This window comes from Pleurodeles waltl, chromosome 11, assembly GCF_031143425.1.
Source record: "Pleurodeles waltl isolate 20211129_DDA chromosome 11, aPleWal1.hap1.20221129, whole genome shotgun sequence".
NCBI classification, from domain to species: domain Eukaryota; kingdom Metazoa; phylum Chordata; class Amphibia; order Caudata; family Salamandridae; genus Pleurodeles; species Pleurodeles waltl.
In genome coordinates this window covers 583,383,374-583,405,056 of record NC_090450.1, presented here as the reverse complement: position 1 = coordinate 583,405,056, position 21,683 = coordinate 583,383,374, and the positions used below count along the sequence as shown (strand labels likewise).

The 21,683-nt window shown below is 46.1% G+C and overlaps 1 protein-coding gene across 5 annotated transcripts in view; it reads left to right on the top strand.

Moving 5' to 3' along the window:
• The window catches only part of ANK1 (ankyrin 1), an 869,955-nt gene that overhangs the window by 383,561 nt on the left and 464,711 nt on the right, over nucleotides 1-21,683 (top strand). For all 5 annotated transcript variants that reach the window (XM_069214086.1, XM_069214083.1, XM_069214082.1 and 2 more), the window contains one exon: nucleotides 2,817-3,045. In XM_069214086.1, the coding sequence (XP_069070187.1) occupies nucleotides 2,817-3,045 (229 nt within the window). The remainder of the gene's footprint in view (nucleotides 1-2,816; nucleotides 3,046-21,683) is intronic.

Sequence of the window (21,683 nt, the reverse complement as noted above, 5' to 3'; positions counted from 1 at the left end):
ACTTGTAATTAAGGGCTCTGGTTTTTAGTCCAGGGTGGGGCACTATCTGTTGCTCATGTCCCTAGGTCTCTGCACCTACTCTAAACAGAATATTGTCAGTCACAGTAGGTCTCTGATTTTATTCCAGAATGAACATTTATTGCATTTGATCTAGCCCTGGTTAGCACATTTACTATATGTTATGCAGTCACTGGTTATACTCTTAGGAGGAGCATTTCCTTATTTCTGACAGTCTCCAGTTCAAGTCCTCATTGACACATGGTCTGTGTCTTAGTCTGTGGTTCTTCTTCGTGGGATATTGTCAGTATCCCAGGTCTCTAATTCTGTTAATGGGAAGGATACTGTCTTTATGCACATGGTCATTGGTTCTAGACCTTTGTCAGCCATTATACTGCAAACTGTCTCGGGTTTTACTTTGGTTAAACTGCCTGAACCATAAAAGATTGCCTGAATATTATTCTAAGTGCAAACTTGTCTGCATCTATGACTGTTTATTGTTCTAGCCCTAGACTGGAAAACTTCTGTATTTAAGGAGGTCCCTAGGTCTAAACCTATATGAACATTGTATTTTAGTCCTGAGTAGAACTTTATATCTCAGATAATTTCAGGATCTAATCCTGGGTGGTATGTTGTATTTATTTTAACTGTTCTCTGGTACTTGTCCCAGATGGTACATTGTTGTTTACTCACATCTCAAGTGCCCCCTTTGTTGTACACTGTCAGTGTCAAAGAATCTCTGAATGTAACCCTACTTAGCACACTAAATATATGTTATGTAGTAACTGGTTCTAGTCCTGGTTGAGATATTTGGTGTGTCTGAGGACATTGGAACTAGTTCTGAGTGGGCCATTGCCTGCATCTAGGATAACTCAGTATGTATTATTAGTTTTGGCTGTGAAATTGTATTATCTGAGGTTGTGTCTACATCTAGACTTGGGTGAGTCATTCTTATAGTTTACCATGTTTCCAGTTTGAATCCTAGTTCAGTCACTGTTTACATGGCAAGTCTTTGTTCCTTGCCCAGTTTGGGGTACTTTCTGTATTTTCCTGGTAGGACATTGTGTGTACATTATAATTGTGAGCAGGCACTGCCTGTATTTTACTTCTAATTCTAATTTTGTTCAGTGTGTCTGGTTCATCTTCTTGGGCTAGACACTGATATTTTTCAAACATTCTCTGTTTGTAGCCCTGCAGTGGAGAGTGACTACATTTCAAAATCAGTGGTTCTATTCTTTGGTGAGATTTTGGCTGCATCATCGATGGTCTTTTGTTCTGTTCCAGAGTGTGACATGTTCAGTTTCTCATAGCTATAACAGTAGTGTTGGGTGGACAATACCTGTATCATGGAATATTTCTGTTCACTTTCTACTAGGGCATATTTGTATCATAGATTGCTTCTCGTTTTCTATCATCCTGTGTATCATAGATGATCACTGGTTCTATCTAGTGCTAGGTGGGTTTTATGTGAACCAAGGATATTCTCTGCTTATAACTCAGAGCAGAAAATGTTTGGTACCTCAGGCAATCTATAACTCTAATCCTTTGTGAGACATTGTATGCATGCCATACCCTTGGCTTTAGTCCTTCGTGGGCCACTGTTACCCCTCAGGCTCTAGTTCTGGATGTAACATTTTTCAAGGTGATGCACTATACCTCAGGTTTCCGGTATTAGCCATGAGTGGATTTTGTCTATTTATGAGAAGCTATCTGTAATAAAAGATGCTGTCAAACTGCTTATTGCCCTTGGTGGGATGCTTTGTAAACCATTCAGTTCTATTTTCTGGTTCGTTGTTTGCCTTGTTGCGCAGGCTCTCATTATTCTAATGAGACTACTGGATTTCGAGCTGCAGGATCGCCTGTGGTGTGGGAGACTGAGTCAGACCCACTACAGGTCACGCCTGTCGCTCCAATCTGACTAGCAGTGCCTCATCTCTACCCAAAGGCAGGGATGTTTGGGCAACAGAGCGCATGACATACTTGATTTCTCAGGGAAATCGTGGTCACTCAGGTCTCATCCATTTCTCTCGATTACATTGGTCTCACATACACAATGACATACAGAGGCAGTATATGTTTCAATAATGTTTTAATGAAGCAACTGCATCTTTGATAGCAAAGCATGGGCTGCAATAACCAGGGCAATACAGCATGGCAAGATTACAATTGTGACAAAGAGGGTAAAGCATAGAAATAACGCTACCATATTGTCACTAGAGTCAATAGACTAATTCCTACCTTGGCTTATAACGAAGCACAGAGTGCCCCTGGGAAGACATCATCCCCCATACCTGATCAAAGGCCTGAAGTCTGCGTGCGCAGCTGTAGCGAAGCGTTTGGCAATCAGCATACAGTTGTGGTTCTCTGGCTGGAAACACAACAACTGATGTTCTGAGAAAATGTCCCTACGTAAGGATGTGTATTTTCTATTAATGTCAGAGACAAAACTCTACACCACGTTCACCTGCAATCTATCTTACTGCAGCCTTGGAAAAGCACAGAGTAAGCAAGAATGTCTTGTTTGAGAACAGAGTGCTGGCCTAGGCAAAAACAGTTAGAGAGAAAATAAAAGAAGACCGTAAAAGTGGCTATTGTACTAATAATAAAGCAAAGCTGTATAAAATATATCTAGGTTAAAGTGCACAACGGCACGCCTAGTATGTTAAAATAACGTGCATGGAGCTATAACTAAAATGGCAACACTAAAGACTTGGCTGCCGAAGATCAGAATCCCTATTTTTCATTTGTAGCAAAGGCACATTTTTGTAAGTTACTTTCTAGTTTGACATGCCTCATCAGAAGATCCTATTTCCTTGCAGGTTTTGGCTGGCAGACTGTCCACGCACAGCAGAGGCTGTCAATTTTTGCACACTTCTTTACAAGGAGCTGACAGCCATTCCGTACATGGGAAAATTTGTGGTGTTTGCAAAAATGAATGACATGCGAGAAGGACGTCTTCGTTGCTACTGCATGACAGATGACAAGGTGGACAAAACCCTGGAGCAGCATGAAAACTTCAGTGAGGTGGCCCGCAGTCGAGATATTGAGGTAAGTCTCTGTGTTATCATGGAGAAGATGAGAAGTACATAATGAAAAGACAGTAGTTCCATCACTAGACTGACACAAAGGGTACTATTCACAAAGGTAACTTACTCTTGCGCAATATACTCTTACACTTTTGAGTAACTTCACAAAATCTGAGTGTAAAGTTATTCAAAAGTGTACACTTACACATACATCTTCACCGTGGAAAAAAGGTGTGAATTCAAACATACATTATAAGTTACTTCTGCCAAAAAAGAAGCAGTAGTAAGTCCAGCACTACACATAGCCACCCAACAGTCCTGCAAAACCAACCCACAGAAATCAATGGAGAAAGGGGCTTAAAATTAAAACCTATAGGAACTAATGTTGTATAAAATAATTTAAAACTGTTAAAATATAATTTAATATTTAAAGAATCTAAAAATAATGTCCATTCATTATTTAATTACAAACAATTGTAAAACTTTTTTCATTAAAAAATAATGTTAGATTAAGGATTATTAAAATATAACTAAATTGATTTTAATTAACGCAACACATCAATTAAAAATTAATGGATATTATTTTTTACTTTTTTTCTTTAGGTGGAAATTCAATTATTTTCATTTGATATTATTCAATTAACTTATTTTTTAATTCTAAATTGTCACTAATATGGTAGCATTTTTTAATTGTGTCCTGTATTTAAAATAAATATATCAAATTAATCTACAATAATATTTAACATAAACCAGGTTTGATGGCATGTGTGGCTGTAGATACACATGCTCTGCAAACTCCTGTCTTCTAATGTTGGGGCTGGAGTTGTCCATGTTGTTTTTCTTCAAATAAATCTTTTGAGTCACGAGGTTGAGTGACTCCTCTCAATGATAATGCACATGGGCATTAACTCCATTGTTAGATTATTTTCTTTCCGCGCTCGCATTTAGACGTGTGTGCCTCGATTCTCAGGTTCTTTTATCCGTCTTTGACAGTATTGTTACCATTCACGCTTTCTCTATCTGCTCTCCTTCCAAAAGCTCTGCTGGTTCGACTCTGTTAGACTGCACCCACTTTGGAGGACCGCCCTTTGAGGCCTACTTTCACCGTTGTTACCGTTCTTCTAAAAAATGCTCCACTGGTAAAGGAACATACACTTATTCAGTTCTGTCCACATTGTCATGTGAAGTACCCGCACATGAACCAACATTTGGTCTGCAACTTGTGTCTGTCTCCAGATCACAAGGAGTACGACTGTGAAACCTGCCGGTCCTTGTGTTCGAAACAATATGCTCCGTGACCGCAGGGCTCATAGCCTCGAAATGTCTTACCAAGCCACAGACGACACTCCTGACATCTTCGGTGAGGAACATGTACAGGAGCAGCCAACTACCAAAGAGAGGGAGGCCTTCTCCCTCAATGAAAGCTCCAGCTCCGACCTCAAGGTAGACTCAGAGATGCAGGAACTTCCATCTGCTAACCCCATGAGTACTTCAACTCCTGCCCTCCAACCCATGCCATCCAAAAGACCTTCGGCCTCCGCAGCCACACAATCAGAGGTCACTCGTCCACCACTGCTGCCTAGTCATGGTTGGATCCAGAAGTACGTTTCAGACACCCCGCCCTTGGGCCCTGTGCAAAACCACATGCCAAGACCAAACCTTCAGCATCGACCTCTTTGGACTAAGATCAACCTTTGGCGCTGACTCTACATTTGGTGCTGGCCCAGCAGTCGTCTTCCTCCATCTTGACGCCGACAGCACCTTATATTTCAAAGTCCAAAGTTTCAGACTCAAAATCGTCGGAGCCAAAACCTTCAAAGACTTCCTCGGCCTCCACCTCCCCTGTCAAATCCATTTTGGAGAAACTGGACATTCAACAACGGAAGGTTCATATTCAAGTGGGGACTGGCCATATACCCATCAAACCTTCCTCTTCTCCACCACTTAAGAGAAAGCTAGCTTTTGAAGAAGGTTTAGATTTACCCCTTCCTCCTAGGAAAAAAAACATGGTCAAGGCCACCAGCCCTGCCTTTCTTTCACGCCCCTCTACACCTCCTCCAAATCCTTCACCACCACCTCCACCACTACCTCATTCTCCCCCACCATTATCTCCACCTAAAGACCCCTTCGACATGTCACCTCAGGGGTCACCACATTCAGACATTGGTGGGCATTTGGGGCCACAAGTGGATAATCCATTGGACATGGACAAGACAGATCCCAACACAGATAATGACCCCAATCTTTACTCAGCTCGCCCTCCCCCTGAAGACTCAACCGTTTAGGAGGTCATAGCGAGGGCAGCAGAAAATAAGTTAGTTACCTGTAACTGTAGTTCTCCAGTATTGGAATCTTTCATAGATTCACATGCTTGAATCATTCCCCGTCGTCGAGATGGGAGTCCCCGGTATAATTTACACAAGTAATGTCAAGATATATTAACAGAGAAAAAAGGCCCTAGGCATCTTCAATTTAACAGTCTATCAGAGTCATTTTGTGAAAAGGACCAAACCTAAGCCTCCACCAATCAGTCGACAGCACCCTTCAGAACCCTCCTGAGAGAAGCTCCAGCACCTCAGGTTTTCCAAGCACAAGTGTGTACAATATAGTAAACAGAGAAAGAAAGAAAGAAAGAAAGAAAGAAAGAAAGAAAGAAAGAAAGAAAGAAAGAAAGAAAGAAAGAAAGAAAGAAAGAAAGAAAGAAAGAAAGAGGGGAAGTGAGCTTCTCCGGGGAGGCGGGTGGGTGGCATGTGAATCTATGAAAGATTCCAATACTGAAGAACTACAGTTACAGGTAAGTAACTTATTTTCTTACTCCAGTATTGGAACTTTCATAGATTCACATGCTTGAATCAGAGTAGAGAGCAGTAGTTATGCACATTGTAATATGACAACATCTTTAATGGAAAAAAACACTTTAATACACAAAACCTTATTATCCTCCTTCATATACATGCAACTATAAAGGTATACACCCATATATATATATATATATATATGTATATATACATATAAATATACATATATATATATATATATATATATATATATACATATATATATATATATATATATATACATATACAGATAGATGACGAAATACCAAGAGGCACAGCAAAAAAATATTTTAAGACACTACTGTAACATGACTGTTCTCTTCAAAACCGACGACTTATGTGTGTGTATACCTTTTTCTTTCTTTTAAAAAAAAATATAAACAATGTGCATACCTGTTCTAGGATGGAGGGATGTAGGAGAGATGGCTCACCTTCACCTGAAGAGATTCCTGAGAACCGCCTAGCCCACTGCTACCTCTCCCTGAGATAGAGATTCCAAGCAGTAGTGCTTTGTGAAAGTATGGCAGCTCTTCCATGTTGCTGCCCTACACATGTCTTGTAGTGGAACTCCGGCGAACAGTGCCGCTGACAATGAGACTTCTCTCGTAGAGTGAGCATGCACAGGTGATTGCAAAGGTTTGCCCGCTGCTTGATGGCAGAAGCGAATGGCTGAGGCGATCCACCTGGAAATACTCTGCTTGGATAGTGGGTAACCTTTTCTAGGAGCACTGTATGCTACGAATAACTGATTGGAGCGTCGAAAAGATTTAGGGCCTGATTCTTACCTTGGCGGTCGGCGGAGAGGCGGCGGTCGGACCGCGAACAGACCGGCGGTCCAAAAAATGGCATTCTGACCGCGGCGGTCACCGCCGCGATCGACCGCCACTTCCCTACTCCGACCGCCACGGCGGTCATGACCGACGGGCTGGAGTTCGCACACTCCGGCCCGGCGGTCGACCCAAGACCGCCAACCGTATCATGACCCTGCTTACCGCCGCGGTTTTTGGCGGTCGGGAACCGCCATGCGAACCATGGCGGTAGGCACTATCGGGGCCAGGGAATTCCTTCCCTGGCACTGATAGGGGTCTCCCCCACCCCCCACTGCCCCCCACGAGTCCTCCCCCCACACCCTCCACCCCCCTGCCACCCCCCAGAGGTGGTACGAACCCCCTGCCCCCCCCACCCCGACATGCACATACACGCACCCCGACATGCACGCACCCCCAACATGCACATATGCACACCCCCTACACACACACATACACAACGGGGGCACATACCCGCACACATACATGCCGACATGCGCACCCGCCGAACTACACACATTGCCCAAAGGCACAGCAGCACCCCCCGCCCGCATGCACGCACTCACACACCCCCTCTACACACCCCCATGCACGCACACATCACACAACACCCCCCCACCCCCTCCCCTCACGGACGATCAACTTACCTTGTGCGTTGGTCCTCCGGGAGGCGACGGGAGCCATAGGGACGTGACCGCCAACAGAAGACCGCCAACAGAAGACCGCCACACAGAAATGTGGGTCGTAATTCTGGGGGCGGTGTTCTGCTGGCGTGGCGGTGGAGGTTGACCAGTCTCCACTTTCCCGCCGACCGCCAGTGTGGCTGCTGGCGGTATTCCGGCGGAACGCTCCCAGCGGTCGGAATACGCGCAGCGGCATACCGCCGCGGTCGGCGGTCTTTACCGCGGCGGTATCTCGGCGGTCTTGCGAAAAGACCGCCAAGGTCAGAATCAGGCCCTTAGTCCTGTCCAAATAAAATTGAACACATCTTTTACCGTCTAAGGAGTGTAATGCCCTCTCAGCCGGAGTAGATGGATGAGAAAAAAAAGATTTGAAGACTAAAGGTTCGTTTATGTGAAAGTCTGAAGGAACCTTTGGAATAACATGTGGGTTAGTGTGCATTAGCAGTCTGTCGTGTTTAAGCTGTAGGAATGGCTCTTGGATGGAAAGCGCTTGCACCTCGCTGACCCGCCTAGCTGATGTAAGAGCTACCAATAAGGCAAACTTCCATGACAAGAACTTGAGGGAAGCACGATGGATCGGCTCAAACGGATGCTTCATCAGTTGTGCTAAGACAATATTCAGATTCCACGAATGAGGTGGTGGTCTGAAAGGAGGGTAAACTCTGAAAAGCCCCTTCAAAAATCTCTTAATCAGCCAAGAAGAGAAGAGTGAGGGTGTATCATCTGAACGTCTGTATGCAGCTATAGCTGCTAAGTGAACTTTAATGGACGAGTGTGCTAGGCCAGATTGAGCTAGCTGCAACAGATACGGTAGTATTTCCTCTGGTGGTGAGACTAGTGGGTTAATCTGTCGCTGATGACACCAGGCACAGAATCTTTTCCACTTACACTGATACGTTTTGTTAGTGCTATCCGCTCTGGCTTTTGACAAAATATCCCTGCAGTCCTGCGGGATATTCAAATGCGCGAACTCTCTGTGGTGAGGAGCCAGGCTGATAAACGCATTGACTGCGGATCGGGGTGCCAAACCTGGCCGTTGTTCATTGTTAGTAATTGAGGTGATGGCTCCAGCGGAATATGAGACTTGATTGACAGAAGGAGAAGTTCTGCGGACCAATGTTGACGCGGCCAGTACGGAGCTATCAGTATCAGAGTGCACGGCTCTGTTTTCATCTTCGTGAGGACCCTTGGGATCAACGGAATGGGAGGAAAGCCGTAAGCAAAGATGTCTGACCAGACGATCGAAAACGCATTCCCCCAAGATCCCTTCTGGTGATGCCAACTTGCGAAAAACCGGCATTTGGTGTTGTCTTTGTTCGCAAACAGGTCTACCGTTGGTGTTCCCCACAGGGATAAAATATGGTTCAGTACTGTCTGGTCTAACCCCCACTCGTGGCAGTCCGATTTCTGCCTGCTGAGGGCATCTGCTGTCTTGTTGTTTATTCTAGGCAAATGCACCGCTGATAGTGTGATGTTTTGCTGCGAGGCCCAGTTCCAGATTGCTTGGGCTTCCCTGGAGAGAGTGAGAGATCTTGTGCCTCCTTGTTTGTTGAGATAGTGCATCGTAGTGGTGTTGTCCGTCCTTATTACCACTTGCGATCCTGAGATCTTGGGAAGAAACGCTTGTAAGGCCAGGTGCACTGCCCTGAGCTCCAGCAAATTTATATGCATTGATGCCAGATGCGGTGGCCATTTGCCACTTATTTGCAGATCCTGTAACACAGCTCCCCAGCCTTCCAGTGATGCATCCATTGTTATGGTCCACGGGGCTGGTTGCTGTAGAAACGAAAGGCCGATTGATAGATGATGCCTTTGAGACCACCATCTCAGAGCTCTGAGCATTATCAGAGTTATTTGTATCTGGTCCTCGAAAGTGCCTGATACTTGGAGCCATTGACGATTTAGTTGCTCTTGTAAGGGGAACATCTTTAGCCGACATAGAGGGACCAGAGGTATGCATGAAGACATCATGCCCAACAGCGACTTGAACAGACGGACAGTAACCTTTCCTCTTCTCTGCATGGAACTTACTAGAGTCAGTAATCTTTGTTGCCTCTCTAACGTGGGACATGCCATGGTGGATTCTGTGTTTAGTCTTGCTCCTAGAAAGGTAATATTGCGTGCTGGTAGAGGGTTGGACTTCTCCCAGTTGACGGTGAATCCGAGATTGGTTAGTAAGGAAACGCATTTTTCTGTTGACTTGTGCGTTCCAGCGTAAGTCTTTGCCTTTATCAACCAATCGTCTAAGTATGGAAAAACCTGGTGCTTTCTCCTTCTGAGAAAGGCTGCGGCTGGTGCTAGACATTTGGTGAATATTCTTGGGGCTGATTTCAGTCCAAAGGGAAGGACACGGTATTGATAATGGCTCCCGGCTACGGTGAATCTCAAGTATTTTCTGTGGGCAGGGTGGATGGGTATGTGGAAGTATGCGTCTTTCAGGTCTAGTGAAGACATGAAATCTCCCTGATTGAGACGCAGAAGGACGTCTTGCAAGCTGATCATCCGGAACGATTGCTTTTTTAAGTAGACATTTAGTTCCCTTAAATCGAGGATCGGCCTCCAATCCTTCCACTTTTTCCGAATGAGGAAGAACCTGGAATAAAATCCTGCTCCTCGTTGGGCCCGAGGCACCTTCTCTATAGTTCCTTTGAGAAGCATCTTGTTGATCTCCTTTTTGAGTTGTTGAGGGTATCTTGAAGGAGTCCTGCGGGGGGGTGTTGGAGGGAGGTATCTGGATAAATTGTAAAATATGGCCCCGTTTCACTAATTGTAGGACCCACTTGTCTGAAGTAATGGTTTGCCATTGATTGAGGAATAAAGATATCCTCCCGCCCAGAGTGACAAGGGGAGGACTGGACGTAGCCGGAGCCTTGAAAACATCAGGTTCTACGAGCAGAATCTTTGGCCGGACAGGCTGAACGTCCACGGCCGCCAGGTCTACTATAGGCTGGTTGCAGCGGCTGCCTTTGCGAGTAGTATGGACGAAATTGCTGTGAAGAGGATGGATAGGCGGAATACCTGTGTTGTTGATATCCCCCTCTGTATGAGGGTTGGCCACGCCCGATAGGATGAAAGGACGACTTTCGATATTGCAGGGTTCCTAATGACCTTGCCGTGTTTGTGTCCATTTTGATGGATTGTAGGGCTTCATCGACATGTTTCCCAAATAGCGCCTGGCCATCAAAAGGTAAGTCCAAGATTTGATTTTGAATTTCTGGGCGAAACGAGGTGGCTTTAAGCCAGCCTTGCCTTCTTAGCACAGCTGCACCGGCGAGTTGTCTAAAAGCAGTGGTCGCTATATCCATTGCACAGTCTATAAGCTCTGCAGATGTGCGTTGACCCTCTTGTATCGTTTTATTTGCCTCTGATCTCGCATCTTCCGGCAGTTGAGTAATATAAGGTGCAATGTCCGCCCAAAGCTGTCTGTCGAATCTAGCCAGAATAGCCAAAGAGTTGGCAGCTCTAACTACTAGGCTAGCCATAGAAGAAAACCTTTTCCCTATGTTATCTAGCCGTCTACCCTCCTTGTCTGGGGGTGCGGAAATCGGGGCAGAAGGATTCTTCGATCTTCTTTGTGCTGCCTGAGCTACCACTGAATTCGGAGGAGGATGTCCCGTTAAGCATGTTGGTGCATCGTCAGGTGCCTTGTATTTTTTATCCAGACTCGGCAGCACTGCCATAACTGTGGCCGGATTATTCATGACCTTAAGGCCCTCTTCCCACAGGTAGTTAACCATCGGGATAGAGCGCACAGACTTCTGAAAGGGCTCCTTAAAATCGTACAGGAAACAGTCTGTTTGCTTAGTAGGCAATGGTAAGGCAAAACATTTGGCTGCTCTCTCCAGAAGGTTGTGAAACCCTCCAATGTCTTCTGGTGGGGATTCCACCTTTGATTGAGAAGGAGAAGGAGGAGCAGGGATGATGTATTCGTGCCACTCTGAGTGAGTGTCCATGAGCTCCCCTTCTTCTTGATCCCCTTCTGAGATGTCGGTGTCATGAGGAATTGTCATGTCCGGAGTGGCCACATTCGTGAGATGTAAGGACGTTGGCCTCTGGTGCGGAGTAGAAACACCAGAAATAGGCGATGGAGGAGGTTGTTCTCCTTGAGGAGGAAACCTTCTATTGTAATCAACTAACATCGCTCTGAGGTCAGTTAGTAGGGAGGAAGGAATAAACGCTCCCTGTTGGTATTGTTGTTGATCTGAGTAAAGCTAGGGGTCATAAACCTCTTCATAGTCCTCTTCTTCCTGTTACTTTACATTCAGTTGGGATGGACTGTGAGCTGTTCCAAATGGCCCCTTGTCATCAGAGTCTTCGTCGCCCTCCAAAAGATGTACTGGCACAAGGGAGGACACCTTACTAGGTGATGTATGGGTTGGCGTCAGCTTTTCCACACTTTTCAGATGTTTTTCCCTCGTCGATGGTGTAGTGGACGATGTCGTCGACGACGTATAAATAGACTTCGTCATGGACGGTGTCGTAGACGCTGGACGCACAGCGATTTTAATAGAAGAAAGTCTCGCCGACGAGTCTACCGTGAAGAAGTCGTTGACGACGGTAGGGTTGACACTGACATCAGCGCCGTCGACGATGACGATGTATAGACGGTCGTCGACGCTCATGTCGTCGCTGCAGTTCTCGTTGACGGTGGGGTACCAGTTCTCGTCGACGATGTTGCCGGCGGAGCCGTCGACGGTGTAAACCCAGAAGTAGATGTCGTCGCCGGAAAGGCACTCACCGACGCTACCGTTGACGGTGAATCCGTGGACGAAGCCTTTTTTCCAGTCACAGAGGATGGCTTCTTGAAAGGCACAGATGGTGGAACAGATGAAGACTTCCTGTGCCTCTCTGAACTGGAAGAATGTCTTTTCCCCTCTTTACTGGAAACTTTCTTTGGGGAAGAAGATGGGCCACGACCCTTATAAGACCCTGAAGTAGTCTTTTTGAGGGCTTTTCTTGAGAGTTGTGAGGGAGATCTGGAGTGTGATCTCGCCCTTTTTGATGATCTCTTAGATGTTGATGATTCCTCACTCTCAGAATCAGAAACTGGGTCCTTCCTATGTTTTAGTTTCTGCAGCCATATTAATAATCTACCTTCCCTGTCTTTTAAAGTTTTAGAAGAAAAAGTACGGCAAATCTTACAGTCTTTAGCTGAATGATCTGGGTACAGGCAGTAAATGCAGTCTTGGTGAGGATCTTCAGAATGAAGCCTTTTCTTTCCACAAGTCTTGCAGTCTCTGAAGAGACCCTTCTTCTCCTTGTCAGACATAGTTGAAAAATAGCTGACAAATCAAGTTAAATCAGTTTTGTCTGAGAGAAAATAGTTGAAAAAAGGTGTGAAGACAGAGCAGAGCTCTGAGGAGACTCCAAAGCACGATGTGCGGTAGAAAATCTGAGGTGCTGGAGCTTCTCTCAGGAGGGTTCTGAAGGGTGCTGTCGCCTGATTGGTGGAGGCTTAGGTTTGGTCCTTTTCACAAAATTACTCTGATAGACTGTTAAATTGAAGAGGCCTAGGGCCTTTTTTCTCTGTTAATACAGTATATCTTGACATTACGTGTGTAAAGTATACCAGGGACTCCCATCTCGACGACAGGGAATGATTCAAGCATGTGAATCTATGAAAGTTCCAATACTTGAGTAACATGGAATTACACAGAGAGCCACTGGAAGATGACTTCCTTTTCAACACTCTCTCCACCACTCACAAGGACACACAGTATTTGCCCATGCTCAAGGGTATAATTAAATATACTGACAACATTTTTAGGATACCATTAGGGCTAGGCTTGTGACACCAAGAGTGGAGAAAAAGTACTACCTGCACCATCTGCATCTGACCCTATTTTCATCAAAGGTTAATTACCTCCAGACTCTCTAGGTGCCACCACAGCACGTAAAAGGGCCAACTCCCAAGCTACTGGAGAGACACACCGCCTCCAGATAAGGAGAACAAGCGTACAGATGCTGCAGGGAAAAGGGTTGCGGCTCAGGCTGCCAACCATTGGTGTATTGCCAATTCCCAGGCTCTTTTAGCACAGTATGATACAGCTCACTGGAATGAAATGGAGGAATTGCTTCAGTATCTCCCAGAGGAGCACAGAAAGAGGGGTCAATAACTGGTAGCTGAGGGGAAAACTATTACTAATTCCTCCATATGCTGTGCCCTAGATGTGGCAGACATGGTGGCACAAGGAATCAATACTATTATTCTCCTGAGGTGTCACGTTTGGCTCAGGATTTCTGGCGGAATACCTTCTGGGAACAGACAACAGCTATGCAGACCTGCTCAGAAGGATCAGCAACAAGTCCACGAATGAGGACTTCACCCAGAATTCCTCCTACCATACTTCTAAAAGTGGGGATTCCCTCAGATAGACCTATGTGCCACAACAGAAAACACAAAGGGGGTCATTACGACCCTGGCCGTCGGCGGTATGTTGGAGGTAATACCGCCAACAGGCTGGCGGTGTTTCGCCAGCAATTATGACCGTGGCGGAATTGCCACGGCCATACCGCCGGCCCCTCCACTTTCCCGCCAGGATTGCGCCTGTCGGTCATAATCCCCTGGTTAGCGGTGCAAGCACCGCTGCCCTGGGGATTATGAGTCCCCGACCGCCGGCCTGTCCATGGCGGTACACACCGCCATGGAAAGGCCAGCAGTAAGGGGGACTTGGGGTGCCCCTGGGGGCCCCTGCACTGCCCATGCACTTGGCATGGGCAGTGCAGGGACCCCCAGGCATAGCCCCGTCGCGCATTTCACTGCCCGAATTTCGGGCAGTGAAATGCGTGATGGGTGCAACTGCACCTGCTGCGTATCAGCATTGCCGCCATCTCTATTACGAGCCGGCAGCAATGTTGATGTGACATTTCAGCTGGGCCAGCGGAAATGTCATAATAGGGAGACAGAAATACTGCCGGCAATGGTAGTATTCTGTCTCCCGTGGCCTCGGCGGTCTTTTGAAAAGACCGCCGAGGTCGTAATGACCCCCAAAATGCCCAAACATCGCCTTCAGGTTTTCACACCCACTATCAAAGGGCAACAACACACTAGGGATATTTGCCTACACTTTCTCGCCTCTCCCACTCCTTCCGTTTCTTGTCAGGAAGCCCAGGCAAACTTCTCTTACAATGCTACTGGTAGCTCCATCTTGGCTGCATCAGCCTCAGTTCACAACACTTCTAAACCTATCTGTAGTTCCACACAAGAAGCTCACCAACAGGCCAGGCCTTTTCACTCAGAATTAAGGACAAATCAGGCACCCAGACCCCAAAACTCTCAACCTAGCAATTTGGCTTTTGAGGACATAGAGGTTGGCACCCTTAACTTACCACAAGAATGTATGGACATTCTTAAAGACGCACATATACCGACCACTAGAGCCTGTTATGCAGCAAAATGGAAATGTTTTGCTACTGCCACTTAAAACAAATTGATTCTTTCAAAGCCACGGTGCAAGACATTGCCTGCTGCCTGCTTCGCCTACAAAAGGCAAACTTAGCATACACTTCCATACGGTTACATCTCGTTGAAATGGCTGCTTACCTCTAAAATAGACAGCACCTTTCAAAGTAATTCCACCAAGGGTTCTCTCAGCATCCTCCTGGAACCTTAATATCATTCTTACCAGACTCATGGGCCCCCCATTTGAACCTCTATACTCATGCCCCATTTAATTTTTTTTCTTGGAAGATGGCATTCTTAGTCGCCATCACTTCACTTAGGTGTGTTAGTGAGATCCAGGCTTTAACTTTAGAGAACCCTTCTTCCAAATACAAAGACAAGGTGGTTCTCCGCACCAACCCTGAATCCCTACCTAAAGTAGTGTCTCAATGTCATCTCAACCAATCCATTGAGTTGGCAGTTTTTTTCCCCTCAACCGGATTCTGCTGCGGAAAGAGCTTGTCATACATTAGATGTAACAGGAGCACTGATGTTTTACGTTGACTGACCTAAAGCTCTCAGAAAGTCTAATCAATTCTTTGTTGCCTTTTCACCCCCACAGCCAGATGGATAGTAAAATGTATTCAAACTTGCTATCTTGGAGCCAAAAAACATTTACCTGTTCTGCCTAGAGCACACTCCATTCACCAAAAGAGAGGAACCATGGCTTCTTTAGAAAATATCCCCATAGTTGACATATGTAAGGCAGCTACATAGTCCACACCACACACCTTTACCAAACAATACTGTGTGGATGTTTTAGCATGCTAGCAAGATAGTGTGGGTCAGGCAGTGCTACGTACCCTTTTCCAAAACACTGCAACACCCACAAGTTACCCACCACTTCTAAGGGGGACTTATTTACAGTCTATGCAGAGGATGCATATCTACGGCCACTCATACCATTGAATGGAATATGTTACTTACCCTGTAAGCATCTGCTTGTGGCATGTAGTGCTGTAGATGCACATGCGCCTTCCCTCCTCCCTGGACACCTGTGGCCATTGCAGTCCATTATGTATTTACATTTAGAATGGTCGATGCATTACTTACATATACTTTACACTCGTTTCTCACCTGCCTGCGAGAAAACACTCTAACAATGAAGTTTATCCCCATGTGCATTATCATCGCAAGGAGTCACTCGACCTCGTGACTTGAAATACTTCTTTGAAGAAAAACAACTTTCACAACTCCAGAACCAACTGTAGATGGCAGGAGTATGCAGAGCATGTGAAACTACAGCACTACAGGCAAAGATCAGATGCTTACAGGGTAAGTAACATATTCTTTTTATTACCTTTTTTCCAAGTTTAATAAACTTTTTATCTTTTACATACAGAGATCTCTGCCACCAGGGTGGATATCTCCATATGGTAAAATATAGAGAAGTCTTCTCTATACTTCACCATACGGAGATCTCTGCCAATCTCTCCATAGTAAAGTACAGGAAGCTTTTCCCTATACTTTACCCTACAGAGACCTCTACCCTAACTGCGTCCTCTCCATATGGTACAGTATAGGCAAGATTAAAAATGTTTATTAGAATTTGAAAAAAATAGTACATATATTTTTAAGGTAAATAATAATATACATTTATTTGGTGTATTTATTTACATTTAAATCAAAAGGAAAAATGCTACAGCACTATTAACTTAATTTAGAATTAATAATTATATGAATTTAGATATATTAAATTAAATTAAAATTATTTTTCTCAAGTTTACATTAAAACATAAATTCCCACATACACCAAAGAAATATTTTTTATTATGTATTAATAATTATTACTATTAGTGTATAGAATTAATTAGGATTTATTTAATTATATTTTTATTAAAATGTAATCCTAAATGAATTTATTCATGTAAAAAAGTTTATTATATTCTATAATTACATAATGAATATATATTATTTGTATTTTTTACATTAAATTATGTTTGTTTATGTTTTTAGCTATTGTAAATATTTACATAATTTGCCATAATTTCCTGTGGGGTTTTATTTTAAGCCCCTACAGCCACAGATTTCTATAGTAGGGTGTTGCAAGACAAGTGGTTGGCATGTGTGTTACTGGACTTACTTTAGCTCTGATCAGGAGTAATTTGTCACAGTTTTGGGTCCTTTTTTGGCTGCAGTAAATTTATAAGTGCACCCTGATGCTCCTTAACCTCTCCTTACTCCTTCCTTGCTCCCTTCCCTTTAGTAGTTAGGATTTCTATTTTCCAGCCTCTCCCACATGTCCCTCCCACATTTACTACTAAAATGTATGCCTATGTGTGCGTAGACTTTGCAGTAGGGATGGACATCTTTGCACAGAAAAAGACAGGACAGGGCGAGGCGGAAACTCCAAAACGTATGTTTAAATAGCATTTATTTATTTTTTTAATTGTTTTTATTCACATTTTGTCGTGGTGTAAGTACAGCCAACAACATGACATTGACAGTTTCTTATCATATCATTTGCCGACGTTATTTGCTTCCCCAGTACACATTTAAGGGTCTATTATTTGTCTTATTTATGATACCTCATCCCTACGCCTGTGCCTCGCTATTGCACGTTCTCTGCAGTGTACTTGGGTGTAGCCTCCCCGGTGGCACCTGTCATGTACCATGCCGTCTCCCACCTTCCCGTTCAACTATCTTAACCAAACTCTGAACAACGTATTAACATGATGGCGCGCGTGGGGGCATGCTAGGGATAGTTGCTGTGAGATGTTGGGGTGGACCCACACCAGGGAGGGGGCCCGGCTCTCAATTCCATCTTCATTGCTAGATTTGCCTATCAGTGTGTCAGGGGTCTCCCCAGATGCTGTCTAACTACTCTCCAAACCCATTCAATACGGGGTCTGTGGAGGCCTGTATCCCGTTCTAGCTTCTCATTACACCTCCCTGCATCTATCGTGGTCCTGGCACTTTCCTTTCAGTCCACTTGACCTACCCTGCAGTTTTGTGTCTTCTATATCTCAACATTATACCTTACATGTTAGCCGTCCCCACCTCCGTGTCTCCCTCTCCCCTAACTAAATGTTCCCATTTCATCAGTATTTCTTCCGACACCGGAGCAATGGGTGTCAGTCTCAGGCTGACTTTAGGGCTTGTAATTCAGCTCTGGCCCATTTCAATCCGTCTCGTCTCCATTCAACCATGGATGGGTTCCTGGATGATCCCCAGCCATGTGCAATTAATCTCCTAAATAGGACCAGCGGCAGGTCCAGGAAGCGTTCCTTTACCCTCCCCATTACTAAGCCCGTTTTCAAGCCCAGCAGACACATAGCTGGGGTCTGGGTCATCTCCATCTCAAGCAATTCTTTCAGTTCGGACACCACCGCTCCCCAGCCCCTCTGAGTATCGGGACAGTGCCATACCATGTGGTCAAAGGCAGCGTCCAATTCGCTACATTTGGGGCATGTCCTGGGAGCTCCTCCGTATATTGGGGTCAGTCGATGTGGAGTAAGGTACGTCCTGTGTAAATAATTGAATTGGATATATCTTAATTGTGTGTTCCTCGATACCCCCCTCGGGTGTGCCAGTCCTTTCCGCCATTCGGAGTCCGAGAGATTCTTGCCCAAAGCCATCTCCCACCTTTCCTTTTGGGGTTGTAGTGGGTCCAATACGCTTCCGACTTGTGTTTTATATAGCTTAGTTATTAAGTGAGCATTGTCTCCTGCTGTCAGCAGAAGGTGCAGTACTTGGTGTGTGGCGGGCTCCGCGTTAACCGTGTCCCAGTGCTTATTTAAATTATGTGTCAACCTCTGATACAGGAGGAACTGTCCACTCGGTACCCCTCTGATGTCCATCTAGTCAGTGAATGGCCTCAACACCCCATTGCGGAAGAGGTCTCCAATTGTCTCCACCCGCCTTCACCCATGCTCTCAGTCCGGCTCCCATTCGGCTCCCTCCCACTGTGTCTAGTAGTAGTATCGATAATGGTAGTCCAGGCGTGTAAGCCGGTCCTACACCCACCTGTCGTGTGCATCTTCTCCAGCATGCCAGAGCTACTTTTGTCATTTTACTTTTTTCTTGGGGTTCTACCTTTCGGTGTATCATTTGAGCTATGTTCTCATCGCGGTTCGTTTTGCCGCTGGTGGTGCATCTGTCTAGTCGGTTTCCTCCCGCTAACCACCTGGAGACCCATTGTAACTGGCACGCCAGATAATAGAATTCAAAGTCTGGGACACCAAGTCCTCCCTCGAGTGCTGGCCTGCTAAGCACTGAGAGCGCTGTGCGCCTTCGGCCTCCATCCCACACCAGTTCCCTGAGCAAAGTATTCAGCTCCCTGAACCACGACGCAGGGATCGACACCGGTAGGTTAACGAAATAGTAAAGGAGGCGGGGCAACATAACCATCTTAGATAATGATACTCTGGCCATTATCGGTAATTTCAGTGTCAGCCAGAACCTGACCGAGGTCCGGAGGGAGGAGAGCGCCTTCCCCAAGTTCCCATCTCAGAGATCTTTAACTTCGTGGAACAGTCCAATATTTGTAGGGCCCAAGGCAGTCCAGTCACACCGTCTCTGAGATAGATTAGGACATCGTTGGCATAGAGTGAAATTATGTGTTCGGTTTGTCCCCACTCCACTCCATTGCCCGCTCCCTCCATCTGTAACTGAGCTGCCATGGGCTCAGTAGCCAGGGCAAATAATAGTGGTGACAGCGGGCAACCCTGCCTGGTACCTCTGTTTATGGGGTAGGGCTCCCATATCATCTTACCCGTTCTCACTCGCGTCTGTGGGGTTGTGTACAGTAGGTCCACCCATCTCACCCACTCTTCCCCTAGCCCCATCCTGAGCATCACTGTTCGCAAATAATCCCATCGAACTGAGTCAGAAGCTTTCTCAAAATCAATTGCTAGTAGCGTACCAGCTGGAAGTCGCTCCGACCTAGGCATCTGCAATATGGCAAAGAGGCGTCTGAGATTCATCGATGTGCTACGGTTCGGGACAAACCCATTCTGGTCCGCATGGACCAACATTGGTATATGTTGGAGCAATCGATTAGCTAGGATCTTACTGAGGATTTTAAAATCACTATTCAGCATGGAAAGCGGGCGAAAATCAGTGACAGATGCCTCACCTGATTTCAGTTTGGGTAAGGGCACAACCAGGGCCTTTCTAAGCGAGTCTGGCAGCTGACCGCGGCGAAGCGCTTCTTGCATATAGTTCCACCAGCTGGGGCGCCACCAGCACCATGTACTTTTTGTAAAAGTCCATTGGGAGACCCTCTGTGCCAGGTGTCTTCCCAGGGGCTATATGTGTGATGGCCTCCCGCACCTCCTCCACGTCACCAGTCCCCCCCAGTTTGCCCCTTCCCTCGTGTGTCAGGATAGTCAGTGGGAGCGGTCGTAAGAATTTGTCTAGTCGTCTTTCCTCAGCCTGATCAGGGCTCTGGTACAGGTAAGTATAGTAGTCACTGAAGGCGTAATTTATGAGGTCTTGTCTGAATCTGTGCTCGTCTTTTGTGTCTTGTACACTCACGATGGGGGATCCCTCCCCTCCCGACTTCACCAGCCAGGCCAGCAGCTTACCGGCCCTACCCTCCTCAGCTTGAACCGACGCTAATTTCTGCGTGCAGTGTAATCTGAGTTGTTCCTCTACCTGAGAGTGAGACCTTCTTGCTTGCATATATTCTTCTTGGTTTGGTGTGCCATTGCTCCCTTCCTTTTCCGCAACATGTATGGTTTTCTCTAGTTTGATCAGTTCGCGTTCTAGGGTGTGCTTAATCCCTACTGTTTGCCCTATATTGTGTCCTCTTGTCCCCACCTTAAGTGTTTCCCATTCTATGTACCTAGAAGTGGCAGATCCCTTATTAATTTTAATGTGGTCTATCAGGAATGTGCAGAACGTTTCTCTGTATGCTTGGTCCTTGAGTGCAGCTGGAGATAGTCTCCACAGCGGTATGGGAGGCCTGTCCTCGACTACTCTCCAAGTGAGCAATAGGGGATTGTGGTCAGATAATGTGCATCCCAAATATTCTGAGTGGGTCATCCCCGTGCTAGGTTGGCAGAGCACACCACCCTGTCTATCGTGGTGTATATGCGGTGTATCCCTGAATAATATGAGTAGTCCATGTCATCAGGGTGCTGTTCGCTCCAAACGTCAGTCAGTCCCCAGTCACGCATCCATTCTCTCAGTTTTTGGGCCACTTTGTGGACTGCCGCTCCCGCTAACGGCGGGGTGGAGCGGTCCAGTTCTATGTCCATTATGTTATTGAAGTCCCCTCCCCCAGCAATAACTCTCCGTGTTGTTGGCGCGGGAGGCGGCTCGACAAGCGCTTCATGAAGGGAATCTGGTCCTGGTTGTGGGCATAAATACTTCCCAGTACCATTGGGACCCCATGGAGTTTCCTCTCCACCAGCACGAACCTACCCTCCTGATCTATTTCGGCAGAGACCACCCCGAAGGGGACACCCGCCCGCACCCAGACCAGCGCTCCCCTAGCATACGCAGAGTATTTAGTAGCGAGCACCTGCCCTCTCCATCTGCGCCTTAGCTTTTCCACCTCTATGGCTGTTAGATGGGTCTCCTGCAGCATCGCTGCATGTATGCCTCTCCTCTTTAGATGAGACAATATTCTGGGCCTCATTACAACCTCAGCGGTCTTTCAAAAAGACCGCTGAGGCTGCGGGAGCCAGAATACCGCCATTGCCGGCGGTATTCCTGGCTCCCTATTATGACTTTTCCGCTGGGCCAGCGGACGGTAACAGAGTTACAGTCCGCTGGCCCAGCGGAAAAGTCACATCAACATTGCTGCCAGCTCGTAATAGAGCCGGCGGCAATGCTGATGTGCAGCGGGTGCAGTAGCACCCGTCGCGCATTTCACTGCCCAAAATTCGGGCAGTGAAATGCGCGACGGGGCTATGCCTGGGGGCCCCTGCACTGCCCATGCCAAG